At 30.8% G+C, this 12,911-nt stretch overlaps 2 protein-coding genes across 2 annotated transcripts; both read right to left on the minus strand.

Annotated features, from left to right (window-relative positions):
- Positions 1-2,989: 2,989 nt before the first annotated feature.
- Positions 2,990-5,068, minus strand: LOC108193638 (lignin-forming anionic peroxidase). The gene is made up of 4 exons (XM_017360382.2): positions 4,805-5,068; positions 4,275-4,466; positions 3,963-4,128; positions 2,990-3,631 (listed from the first exon to the last, which is right to left on the minus strand). The coding sequence occupies exons 1-4, from the start codon at positions 5,024-5,026 to the stop codon at positions 3,240-3,242; spliced, it is 972 nt and encodes a 323-aa protein (XP_017215871.1). The 5' UTR covers positions 5,027-5,068; the 3' UTR covers positions 2,990-3,239.
- A 4,167-nt stretch (positions 5,069-9,235) lies between these two features.
- Positions 9,236-9,982, minus strand: LOC108193639 (defensin-like protein 1). The gene is made up of 2 exons (XM_017360383.2): positions 9,823-9,982; positions 9,236-9,631 (listed from the first exon to the last, which is right to left on the minus strand). The coding sequence occupies exons 1-2, from the start codon at positions 9,884-9,886 to the stop codon at positions 9,468-9,470; spliced, it is 228 nt and encodes a 75-aa protein (XP_017215872.1). The 5' UTR covers positions 9,887-9,982; the 3' UTR covers positions 9,236-9,467.
- Positions 9,983-12,911: the final 2,929 nt, after the last annotated feature.

Consider the following 12,911-nt stretch of genomic DNA (forward strand, 5'->3'; position numbering starts at 1 on the left):
CTCGCAAATCTTATCAAGTAAGTTTGGTGAAACTTACTAAGGAAGACTCGCAAAGCTTATCAAGGAAGTCTGGCGAAACTTACTAAGGAAGACTCGCATAGCTTATCGAGGAAGACTTACGATACTTACTCGAGAAGAATCTTAATACTTAACCTAGAAGTATTGCAAATCTTAGTTAGGAAGATTCATCAACCAACCTCTATAAATAGCTGGTTCAGTTGAAATGAATTCTATTCTGAAAGATTCTGAAATACAACTACTTTCTCTCTCTATCTCCTATTCTCTTTATGCTTTCCAGGATAGTTTATTTTGAATCGTTGTATAATTTATTAGTATATACTACAAGATTTACAACAAAATTGATTTACTATACTAGATACTACATATTTTTGATTTTGCACACTCAAAAGTAAGAAGAATAATAACTTCTTAGTTTTAACTTGAACTATTTTTATGCTTTGTTTCTTATTAAAAATTATTTTTACTACTGCAAATTTTTCATGTGATTTTAGTTCATCAAATTTTAGATTTTGGTTCAAAAATATTAAGACTTCCGAAATCCTGGAGACGGCCCTGACAATACGATCAGAATGCATCATTCATAATGTCCTTAAAATATTTGTTAAAATTTTGGCTAAATGTATAAATGATTCAAAATCAAAATATAAAATTGCAATTTACAAAATATTGAGTCGGGTCGTACTAACGAAAAATTCTTTTCAACATAACGCGTCTAATTAATTTTGTTGATGTTGCACACAGCACTGAAAGGCTAAAAGTAATATTAAGTGACTCAATCTTTTGTCTAGAAAGAGTGGATTAATTAGCAGAGCATGCAGAGCATCTTTGTTATAATGTCCCAGTTACGCGGTACCTATTTTCCGGTCAGATTTAAAATAAAATATGAGAAGTTACCTCTACATCAGTTTTACTTTAGAAAAAAATGTTAACTTATGATTTTTTTTTTTAAATGAATCAATTTTCATTTAATGACACTCTAACACTCTTGAATATATATCAAAATTTTAAAATTAATTTATTCAATGATTTTTTCATTAGTAATATATTCTGATATGGATATTTTAATTATTTGTCTAATTAATTTGAGATAGTTGATATCTGATCTGGGATGAAATATTTCCTTTTCGGTCTTGTTATTTAACTAAATATTTAGTCAAGTTCTGTCAAAAAAAAAAAAATTAGTCAAGTAATATCATCTTGGTTATTATATGCGATGCATGTTATACGTATATTTTCGACTATCTTGCTTACAAGCTACAACTTACGAATTACGATTGATAAACGACTCTGACGTGTCTGCCGCAGAACAATATATATTTGCTAGGTCCACTGAAAATAGAATTTTATTTAAACTTCGAATTGGGAGATCGCTTTCGGCCGTAATAAATCTCAACAACCAGATATATTTTATTAAAACGACTTGTTTGTACTTATTATCGTGTTGAATGAAAGAGATATCGAAGACCAGTACTCCTGTTTCTGCTAGTTCCAAGTTGTCCAGAAAATAAATCAGTTTAGTGCATCTCATTCTTATTCATTATCTGTGCTAATATCTCCTAATATATAGTTTGGTTAATTCGAAAAGTATTTCGAACTCACGACAACTGTTCAAGAATGTATAGTTTGTTGAGTTGAGCCGTACTCGTCAAGGTCGAACAGAGTCGATCCGTCCATAAATAATCCATGTACAATTTGTATTTACCATTCCTCATTCATAAAATGTACTTAATTCATAGACTTATAAGTTGTATGCATATTTTTATTAAATTATCTTAATAATCACACACTCACGCTTATACTCAATTAACAAACAATTCTCCTAATTTTTAATCAACCAATCCTAATATATAAAAAATAATTGATAATTTTACAAGTTCTTTTCAAATTGGTATATAATTATGATTATAATGATACACTTACACATCATTTGTTTATAAATAAATTATGAACTTATTTAAGATTTGCTATTTTTTGTTGACGAATAAAAATGATTTCTCTTAATGAGCTGAATTTGAGTTCTTTTCATGAAAGACTTTGCTTATTTATTGCCCTAAATTTGATGGTTCACCTGTGAAGTCGGAATACGTAGGGTCTGTTTGATAGTGCTGTTACGCATTGTTGTGCTAGCAGAAAAAGTGCGGGTAGAAAAATTGTTGTTGCAGAAATTTTGGTAATTTTTTTTAATATTTGCTTATTTTGAATTTATAATATAAAAAAAATGCTTTTGGTGAGTTTTGATATTAAATCTGTAACAGCTTTCTGCAAAAGCTGAAAAGCTAGCGGCTTTTTTAAAAGTATGGAAAGAACTACTTTTTCCAAAAACAATTTTTAGATAAAATCTGTTCTTCGAAAAATCTGCTTTAAATTTTTCACCTGTTTTTCAGAAAAAGCTGTTGTTACTGTCTGCAAGAACAACGCGAAACACAAGCTTAGTCTGGTGAGCAAACAAAAATTTTGTACTTCTCGAAAAGTGTATAGTGGAACTATAATCTTATAAGAGCAAATCCAACAAAGTTAGAGTCTTAAATATAATATAAAATATGATGTCCTAGTAATTTAGGACATAGTTATGTAAGTTCAACTCCAACAATATGCCTTATTTTTAATATATATTTAATGTTTTATTGTTAAAGACTTTCTTTCATCATTAAAGCACAATATAAAGTAGAGAGAGAAAGAGAGTGGATATGAGATTTTATATTATAATATGGAATAGGGCAAGGAGAGAGGTGCCTTGTTTTAAGGCTTGAAAAGGTTGTCCTAGTGATATAAGGCATCACTTATCACTAGGACATTGTTGGAGCAACATTTTTCATCAAATGCCTCAAATTTTAAATAAGTTCATAATTTATTTATAAACCAAGCATTTTCCTTGATCAAAAGTGCAACATTTATCTACTCATTTTCACTGTCAATTGATGAACTTTGAATTATCACAGGCATTTTAAACAAGCATAAACACATAATGTAGACGAAGACAAACTCTTTTATTGATCAATAATTGTGATTACATACACTTGACTCAAGGAGAGAGTGAAAGATTTGAACAACATACAACATACAACACACAAAGAAGAAGAAAAGAAAACAATTAATGAACAGAAGAATGAAGCAAACATTCGTAGCTACATATATAAACAATTCTTTTTAACTTATATCTTTTTGCTATATATATAAGACTCGATTATCTTGGCATGCTTAATATGACTTATGGTATATTATGATGGGAGTGAACTACAGATATTCCTAATCACACCAGATTGACCAGTGAGGGGACTGAGATCACTCATTTTGACCATGGCAGCTGCAAAATCATTCTTAAATGTAGTAGGATTGTTGCTGTAGTCTCTGACAATGTCGTCTGTTGAACCGCCGCTTAGAAGGATCTGATCTGTTTCTAAAAGTCCCTTCTTTTGGAGTATATTTTTGTAGTAGTTGTTGTCGAATGAAGTAGAGGTCACCAGATCAAGCGGTGCTAAATTGTCATCTGAACCGCTGGAAGGGCAGTTGCGTCTGCGTGTGCTGGCGAATCCAGCGTCGATGTCTGATGCATTGTTGTAGATTCTGTCGCGGAATGTGAAGCACTGTGCCTGACCGAATGAATGTGCACCTGCAATTTTTGTACACATTTCCAAATTTCATTACATTTTCAAATATTGACAAGTATGTATATATGAACACAATCAGAAAATACAAGTCATGATACCATGGGCGTGTTTTTGGGACATAAATTAAGGGCTTATTTTTTTTTTAACTGCATATTTTATATTTTTTTTGGGATATAAATGTTATGAAAGTGTTTCATATGCATTTTGCAGCATAAAAATAAGAGGTTTTTTCATAAAAAGTAGAGTTTCATGTAATTTTCTTCAAAAAAAAAAGCCCTTATTTCTGAAAAATAACGCTAAGTAGACGGCCACTATGTGCTATTGGTTACTTACCAGACAAAGCAACCATCTCCCTTATAGTGAAGCCCTTGTCTGAAAAGTCCTTAATAAGTTTCTGAAGATTGTCACGGAAAAAGGGAAGACCATTGGATGCTTGTGCAAAATTGGTAGTTGTAGAATCTCTTCTTCCCAGCTTTACAGTCCATGATGGACCACCAGCCTAATCAGATAAACAAGTAATTAAGTGAGAAACGAACTTATTAATACCCTAGCTACACATATGAGTTCAGGTTTGGGAAACAAGAAATTTGAAGAAAACATGCAGCTAGGAGCTGGCTCAAATGCATCTATGCACAAGTGACATACCAAAACTGTGGCATCCCGAGCAGCAATCGAAAGGATATCGGCACAAGAAACAACTCCAGGGCAGATTTTCTCAACAGCAGTCTTGGCTCTGTCAATGACATCAAAACCCCTTACAGATTTCTTATTCGGAGTCGCCCCTTTCTCACTTTGAATAGTCGGAGAATCATCAAGCAAGATTGATGCATCACAACCCTATACACAAACTCAATTTATTAGTAACATAACCTTTAGCAACATTGAAAAAAATTAAAGTCCTGCAAGATAATGGCGGTGTTTGGATAAAGCTTAAAAGTCCGACTTCTGGATTTATAAGTTAGAAGCACTTTGTTGTACCGTTTGTGTAAAAAGTCAAGATGTACTTAAAAAAAAGTAAGAATACTAGCTTCTACTTATTTCCCAAACACTTTAATTACTTATAACTCTTAGCTTGCTTGTGACTTCTACTTCACTTTTTTTTACTTTAAGTAAAAAAGCATTAAAAAAATAAGTTTACCCAAATGGCCTCAATAATTCTGAAATTAATATTTCACCTGAACAAAGCAATCGTGGAAGTGAAGCCGAATGAGTGATCCTGCCATACGACGCTCGGCAGATATCGAAGTCCTCACTTCTGTCTTAACAGTACTTTCTAAATTAGGACAAGAAGTATCATAAAACGAAGAAGATAGCTGAGCATTGCATGACATGCAGAAGAAAAAGATCAATGAAAGAGTAGCTGCAATAGCTGCAGAGTTATATTTGCCAGAGCCCATTGTTTTTAGTACTTAGTGCAGTGAAGAATGAAGATGGTTTATAAAAAGTTGCTGCATGCATCATATCCTTTTATAGGGCTATTCGGCAATTATTTTTTGGACGCGTTTACTATAAAAGGGAAGACTTTTTCTCCACGGTTGGCTTTGTATTTGTTTTAATAGAATAGTCTGCGTTACTTTAATTCTGTGAAATCTTTGAATATTTAAAAGTCAAGAATGCAGCAATGACAGTTGTGTTTTTAACTTTTTTTTTAATTATAAAATGGTGTAGATGATGATTTTGTTGCAATGTTCAACAGTACGCCAGTGCTTACATTGGAGTGCACTAAATGTCTAAATCCGTAGCCTGAAATACTCCCGACCAGAGTTTGTTAAAAGATTGTATCTTGTTTAAATAAAGTATTAGCTGTACGTTATATTGAATTTCGAATATATATATGATCAAATTTTCAAATTTTTAGATTAATATCTAGTTTTAATTCTCCTTTTCAAAAGTTAGTTAATTTTTGATCAATTTTTTGTTAAACGAATGGTCAGAGTTTAGCTTTTATCTTCTAAAATATATAACAATATTTCTCATTTTAGAAATTAGCGTAAGCCATACAAAGACATAAATGAAATCTAATCATTAATTAATATGTGAATTTTGAAAATTTTATTTTTCTCAAAACTGAAGTGATAATATAAATTGTATAGTTTATTATCAGATAAATTACAAAATGTCAGTTTTTGATATTCCAAATCCGTCAAATTATTAATAAAATTCATTTTGTAACTTCTTATAGGCGCCATATTACTTTCACTATAAAGATCAGATACGAGCTTATAAGAGATCATCAAATGAAATGAATCTGAAATCATGACTAGCTCTCGATCATGCTCCTACAGATTTGGATACATCCTGCATGCAATCCACATGCAAGTCAACGCTGTATATTTAGTTAAATTTTTTGTACATGATTTTGAGATCAACTGATCTTATCTTTATATGTAACTAAGGACTTAATTTGTGGTGCATGTATGGTGGCGTATAATTTTTGGCATGATATCTGTCCATCATAATAACTATTTCTGACTGAAAACCTTGAAATGAAACTTATGACTTTTAATTACGCGGAGTTTTTCATCATAAAATAATAATTTAAATTTTGATCAAATTTTTGAAGATTATGTAATATTTTATATAATATATAGAATATATTTTATTTTAGAAATATAATTAAAATATATTTTGTTCTGATCATAAAAACTTCTGGCTTTTACAAAAACTTTTAAAATTAATTTTTCATGACTAAGAGTTGATGCGTCATAGATTACTTGAGCTCTATGACTTGAGAAAGGTCGTTCATAGTACAGATGAATCTGTAGTACTATATATTATTTTAATTAATTAAAACTTACGTATAATTTATATTAAATAAATTTTTATTTTTCCTCCCAAACTTAAAAGCATTTTTTGTATGTTTAGCTGTAGCCTGTATGAACACAAAAACGCACGCTATATATAATTTTCAAACTTTTGCATCGAGAGAGCTTTTTCAAATATCAATTGTTTATAGGTTGATATAAAATTCCAAACACAATTAAGTATTAATAGATTAATCTGACTTCTGTAATACGGCGAAACTTGGAAATTTCAAACACATAGTAATTGTTAAGAGTACTTCTCTAATTTTGCAACAGTAGACAGCAGAGATGGCTGAGCTCACGATCATATCAAAGTCTTCGCAAAAGTTAATGTTATGTTGAATCATTCTATCTATTCCAGATTCCATGAATAGATCGACCTAGTTAGTTAAGATTGATTGATTAATTACTCCCTCCGTCCCACCCATTTCTTATCAAATGGGTTGGGCACGGAGGTTAAGGAATATGTATAAAATAGTGGAAAAGAGGAAGAAAAGTGGTTAAAGTGGTGGGACCCATTGATTTTTAATGTATAAAGAGAAGATAGTGGAGTAAAAGTAGTGTGAAAAGGAAAGAAAAGTGAAGAAGTGGTGGGACCCATTGACTATTTTTGGTAAGTTTTGAAATGTAAAGAATTGGGTGGGACACCCAAAAAGGAAAGTGTAAATAAATGGGTGGGACGGAGGGAATAATTCAGTAGAGAAGAGAAGGAAACTAATTTGCTGCGCGTTCATAGTTATTGCATCTCCGACAGTCTCCTAATTGATTTTTAAATATAATATAAAAATTATGATTCTTAGCAATTTAACATAACATTAGAAGCATGAACTCCAATAATGATTTCTATATTTTTCCTCTATATTATATCTTATTCATATTAGATACCATTATATATAACAAAGATCTAAATTCAAAAGTGATGATGAATGGAAGAGACAAAAAATTATTGATAAAAATAAGTTAAAAGTCAAGTTGTGGCTCCAACAAAAGAGGAGAGAAAGCTTTTAACTTATAAAGAGCCTCTAAGAGTCTCATAGAGCTCTATTTTGGATATGATGACTCTTTATTTTTCCACTTAAGTGTTCAAATAAAAAGACTCTTGGAGATAACTCTAAATTTACATCGGGATCTTAAAATCATATTCGGCTGGCTTAAACTTAAAAGTATTTAGAAAATAGTAAGCATTTTATAAATAAAATTAAAAAATATGATGATATTAGTAATATATTCTTTTAAATAAAAATGGATAATTATAATTAACACTCTTAAAATTAAGAGATATTCAGATGAAAAATGTTAGGTAGCCCAAAATATTTTCTCAAAAATTTCCTAAATTTCACATCTTTTTATTAAATATTGAGTCATTAAATGGATATGGACCCCTCCAAAAACATCAATCTCACCAATATAATCATCCCAAATTGACTCACCTATTTGGGAAAATTTTAGAAAAATAATTTGAGATACGTAACGTAGTATTGTTCTGTTCAGGTATGGTCCTAAGATTTAACCGATTGGTTAAAAGATTTCTTCCGTGCAACCTCACTAGAGGTGTGCATTCGGTTCACTTATAACCGAATTTTTTTTCGATTAATGAAATCGAAACGGATCCGATTTTCATTTAGTTAATACCAAAAATTGAAATTTAAAACCGAATTTAAGATAAAATGTTAAAAGAAAATTATGCTCGTCGTTAGAACCAGAAACATAAAAGTGCCTTAAAGGAGTTCTCTAAAAAAAGTTGAAGATCATTTCTTGAAAAACATATCTGGGATGCCAATACGTTTTCGTCACAAAGAAGCTGAAATTGGTAGCATTCATCATCACTAGACCTGGCAATTCGTGCAGATCGTGTACTTTCGTATCGTGTATCTTTTCGTGTCGTGTACTCAAAAATCAAACACAAAACCGACCCGTTTAGCGTTTGTGTATTTTCGTGTCGTGTACCTCCGTTTTCATGACGTTCTCGTATCGTGTTTCGTGTAAAATCGAATTTAAATATAAATATAAATAAATATATAAATTAATGTAAATATTAGATTTCTAGGCAAAAAATTTACAAAATAGTAAAAAATGTATATATTTAAATCATTTACACTTACAATATTATAAACTATGTATTATTTTAAAAGAAAATATACATATATTTATTATAAAAATATATATATATATATATATAATTAAATATTAATATTTAACTATTAAATTATATTTATTTCGTGTATCTCGTGTCGTGTCGTGTACCCGAAGGGTAAATACAAAACCGACACGACATCTCAGTCGTGTACTTCGTGTCGTGTACTCAAAATGAAACACAAACACTAAATTTTCGTGTCATATATTCGTGTAGTGTGAAAATTCGCCGGGTCCGATCATCACCTCCTGAAAGGCTTTTACATATAGAAGATACACTCAGGCTCCTTGTTTGAGTACATGACAAATGGTTCACTGGATGAAATATTTTTTATTACGTTTGATATTGAAATATTTTCCGTAAAATTTTGAATTTTTTTTTTCAAGACGTGCTTAACAGAAAAGTTGTTTTTAAATTTATAGTAATTTTGAGCAAAAATTGTTGTTGTGTTTGCAACAAAATACCAAACTGTTTGTGGGTCTTCATTTCTGACATGCCCTTCCTGCATTATTTGAATGATAACTTTTTACTTTTCTTTTTTTAAATCACTTTACTTGGTTTTGGTTACACATCTATCAGGGAATTTTTCAGGATCCATTTAATCAAAGCATATCCCAACTTGTTTAACTGGCTGGTAAAATCTACGAAACAAGAAATAACCCAACAAGTGAAAAACAGGACAGGGAGTAACTTATTTTCAACATATGAAAACCCAAAGTTAAACACACAACACACAACATTGATCAACACGTACGATTTGAAGGACTTACACAACATTATGAGATACATTACAGTGACTGTGACACAAAGCAAGATGATGAACAACTAGAGATCTTGATGCAAACGAACAGATCGACTCCCTTAATCAGCTAGCTAGCTTGCATATCCGGTACAGCTTGATCAACAATGTCGTGTGCAGAAGCAACGACGACGAAGGCCCCTGCAGTTGCCGCCTGAAAAGCCCTCATTCTTGCAAACATTTCCACAGTTGGTCTCGCTCAGGCATGTACCCTTGAACTTGTGGCTCTGTGACTCGCATGTTCTTCCTTCTGCCTCCCGGATTCCTAGTATACAATTTGCATGAAACACGAGTTATCATCGAAAACAATATTCAAAATAAATAATATCATACTAACGTGGAGGTAATTGACGAATATTGCTCCGTCCGACACAAATTTAATTTATAGTCATGTAATTGCACTAAAGTTCATACTATTGGGAGAAAATAGAAAGGCAAGATTTGTGAATAGCTTACCACCGGACATGAGAAGCATCACCACCATGAAAAGAGTGGTAATCAATCGCAAAGCAAGACCCATTGAGTTATATTGAATAGAGGTGATTATAAAAATGAGTGAGAAGATAGATGCTACTGTAAGGAGTCCTTGCTTGGTCTTTGCTTATATAGCGTTTCCCTTATCTTTTTGTTACCGACAATTTTTAAGTAGCATGCAACATACCCTTATTTTTCTTGACATATATTCAGTACAATGAAGTTTGTTTTAATCAGCAGTATATAATTAATCTTAACATTACTTGAAATATAGGCCGTGTTTGGGGATTAACTGTTAGCAGATTGAATTAGATGTTTTGGCTAGCGGATTGAAATAGATGTTTTGACTAGCGGATTGAATTAGCTGTTTCTCATAAAATTGTTTGGTTAATAGCTGATTGATTAGTTTTTTCTGACACAAACCAAAACCTCTAATTCAAAAAACTCCTCAAAGTAACTTTTTCAAAATTAGCTTTTTGCCTCTATTTTTGCCCCAAATCTCTAATTTTCAAACAGGGCCATAGGTACTGCCCGTTTAAATATTCCAAAATTTGTATAAAAAAAAACCAATATAAAAAAGCATCTATAATATATATTTAAATTAGAATGTCAAAAAAGATCGGTTAAATCGTATATCTTGCCCCTAGTTGAAATATAATTTAAATTAGATATCTTAGTAATCATTAGAGTGCCTCAAATGACAAGATTGTGGGTCCTGGAATTCTTGTTATTTAAATTGATCGAATAATAATAATTAATCATCATCTTATATATTTTCACTATTTCACAAAATCCGTGCCCACGTTTTAAAAAGAAAAGTTATGATCTTCAAGTTGCATAGCTATATATCCTTTTTTATTTCCACGAAAGTTCCATAGCTATCCTGTGTATCGGTTCTTTACTTCTTTAGTTGTTTTTATTTGACTATTTCGCAAAGCGGAGTACAAAAAAAGGATACGTTTTAACACAAAAATTTCCTAACAAAATCTCTTTCGGCAACAAAATCTGCAGTGTCCCTATCAGAAAAACAAAGCAACAACTATTTTAACCAAAAGACGTGAAGTTCTCCACCAAAAATTAAATTTTAATATAAAATAAAATTTATTTAAGACATACGACGAATTTATTATATATATAGAATTACTGATTTCCATGATACCACCGGCTGGCCAAAGACTCGCTACTAATTAACAAGAAAAACTTGAAAGTGAGGACCCTAATATATTCTACTTCACGGGAAATGCAAGCTGATTCGCATTATTGTTGCTTGCTTTCACTTTTCTGTTTTATCATTTGCAGGTCATGACCTGTCTTTCACCACTTTGTCCGCTACTGCACTCATGCATCTCTTCCTTCAAAAGTTTTCTCTTTTATCTTTTGCGTTGTATCTCTTTGCCTTTTTTGCAGATTGAGGGCCCGAATTATTTGCAGAGTAACATTTATGTTTAACCTTAATTTGCATGGTAGCTAATAGTTAGCTAGCATGACAAACTTGACTTGTGAACACCAAATTTATGAACGGCCCAATAGGTTTAAGGTATAGCAGAATTCCAGAATTTTTAAGCTGCGAGAGAATTTTAATTTATCTTCAAAATTCAAAATGTGTCGATCAAGTTTTGGATCAAACTTGTTAGATGAGTTTTCTAGGGCAGAATACAGTCTCGCTACTGGCTGTGTAACCAAATTTTTTTCCCAAAATGTTTTACGAAATAACATGACAGACATATGCCTATTTTTAATTGGATGATTGATGTGTATACAGGAGCGCCACTATTATTAGTATGAGAAGACCAATCAGACATAATTAGTACTGTGATTTAGGAAAAAAAATTTGAGAAGAGTTTTTGAAATACCTAACATTTTTCATGTAATATGTTACAGTGTTTGATCAGGATAACTCATGCATGATACGCATACAGACAACTGCATATGTGTCTGCACTTCAGCAACACATGCATTTCTTCGGCCATGTGGATATGGGTCAGTGTAAGACTGTGTCCACCACTACGATTCCAGATGCTGTATAATTGAAATTAAGAGATATCTAGGTAATATATTTTTCTCACTTCAGTCTTAATTTTATGCAACAGTGACCGACGTAAAAAATTATTTCAAGAGTCATGTTACCCTAATCTATACTATATTATAATAAGTTAATATGGGCATAATTTGTAATCTAAGATTTTAGTTATATTTTTAGTTTGGTAGTATCCTTTTGATACTACAAGTCTACAAATATAAAGTCTATTAGTCTTACATTATTAAACAGTTTCAAATACTAAAAACACTCATAACAATACATTATCATATAATATTTCATTAAAAAAATTATAATGATATTATAAATATACAATTTTTAATATCTATTTTTAACAAGAACCTTCATATAACTTTTTTAACTTTAACGTGTTCTATTTCAATATAAACACGAACCATTATATAACCAAAATTACAAAATTACGTTGAAATTCGATTGATTAGATTACTGAATCTTTCAAAAGTATTACACGATCGGCTATGTTTGGAAAAGATTTGAATTTTCTGAATTTTTTTATTTTTAAATCTACATGTACTAAATTCGGATGAAATGTACTAAAATCCTAATATGTATATATATTTATTCGGGTTTGTCCATTTTCAAGTTAACGGGAGAAAATATAGTCATTTGAATAATATAATTTAATTAAAATTTAATTCATTAATGCTAAAATACTTATAAAATGATGTTAAAATTTAAATTATAAATAATAAATTACGAATTATATACCCAGAAGCACGGGATAAAGGCTAGTAATATAAATAGAGTAATAGTAGAATACATATATGCTTGGATATTTTCCCAATCATACATTGTTCCTGTTTGGCAACCGTTTATTTAAAAAAAGAAAAAAAAGCTCTTGCTTTTTTACAAATGCATCTTTTTATAACTTTTTCCCAAAATATATAGATGTTAAAGAATCATTTTATATTTGTTATTTGACATAAAATAAGAACTTACTTCACAAAGATGTAGAATTTTATATGCTTTTCTTCGTAATTAAATTAGTCCTTATTTTTGAGAATAAGGTTAA

This window comes from Daucus carota, chromosome 7 (genome assembly GCF_001625215.2).
Source record: "Daucus carota subsp. sativus chromosome 7, DH1 v3.0, whole genome shotgun sequence".
Lineage (NCBI taxonomy): Eukaryota > Viridiplantae > Streptophyta > Magnoliopsida > Apiales > Apiaceae > Daucus > Daucus carota.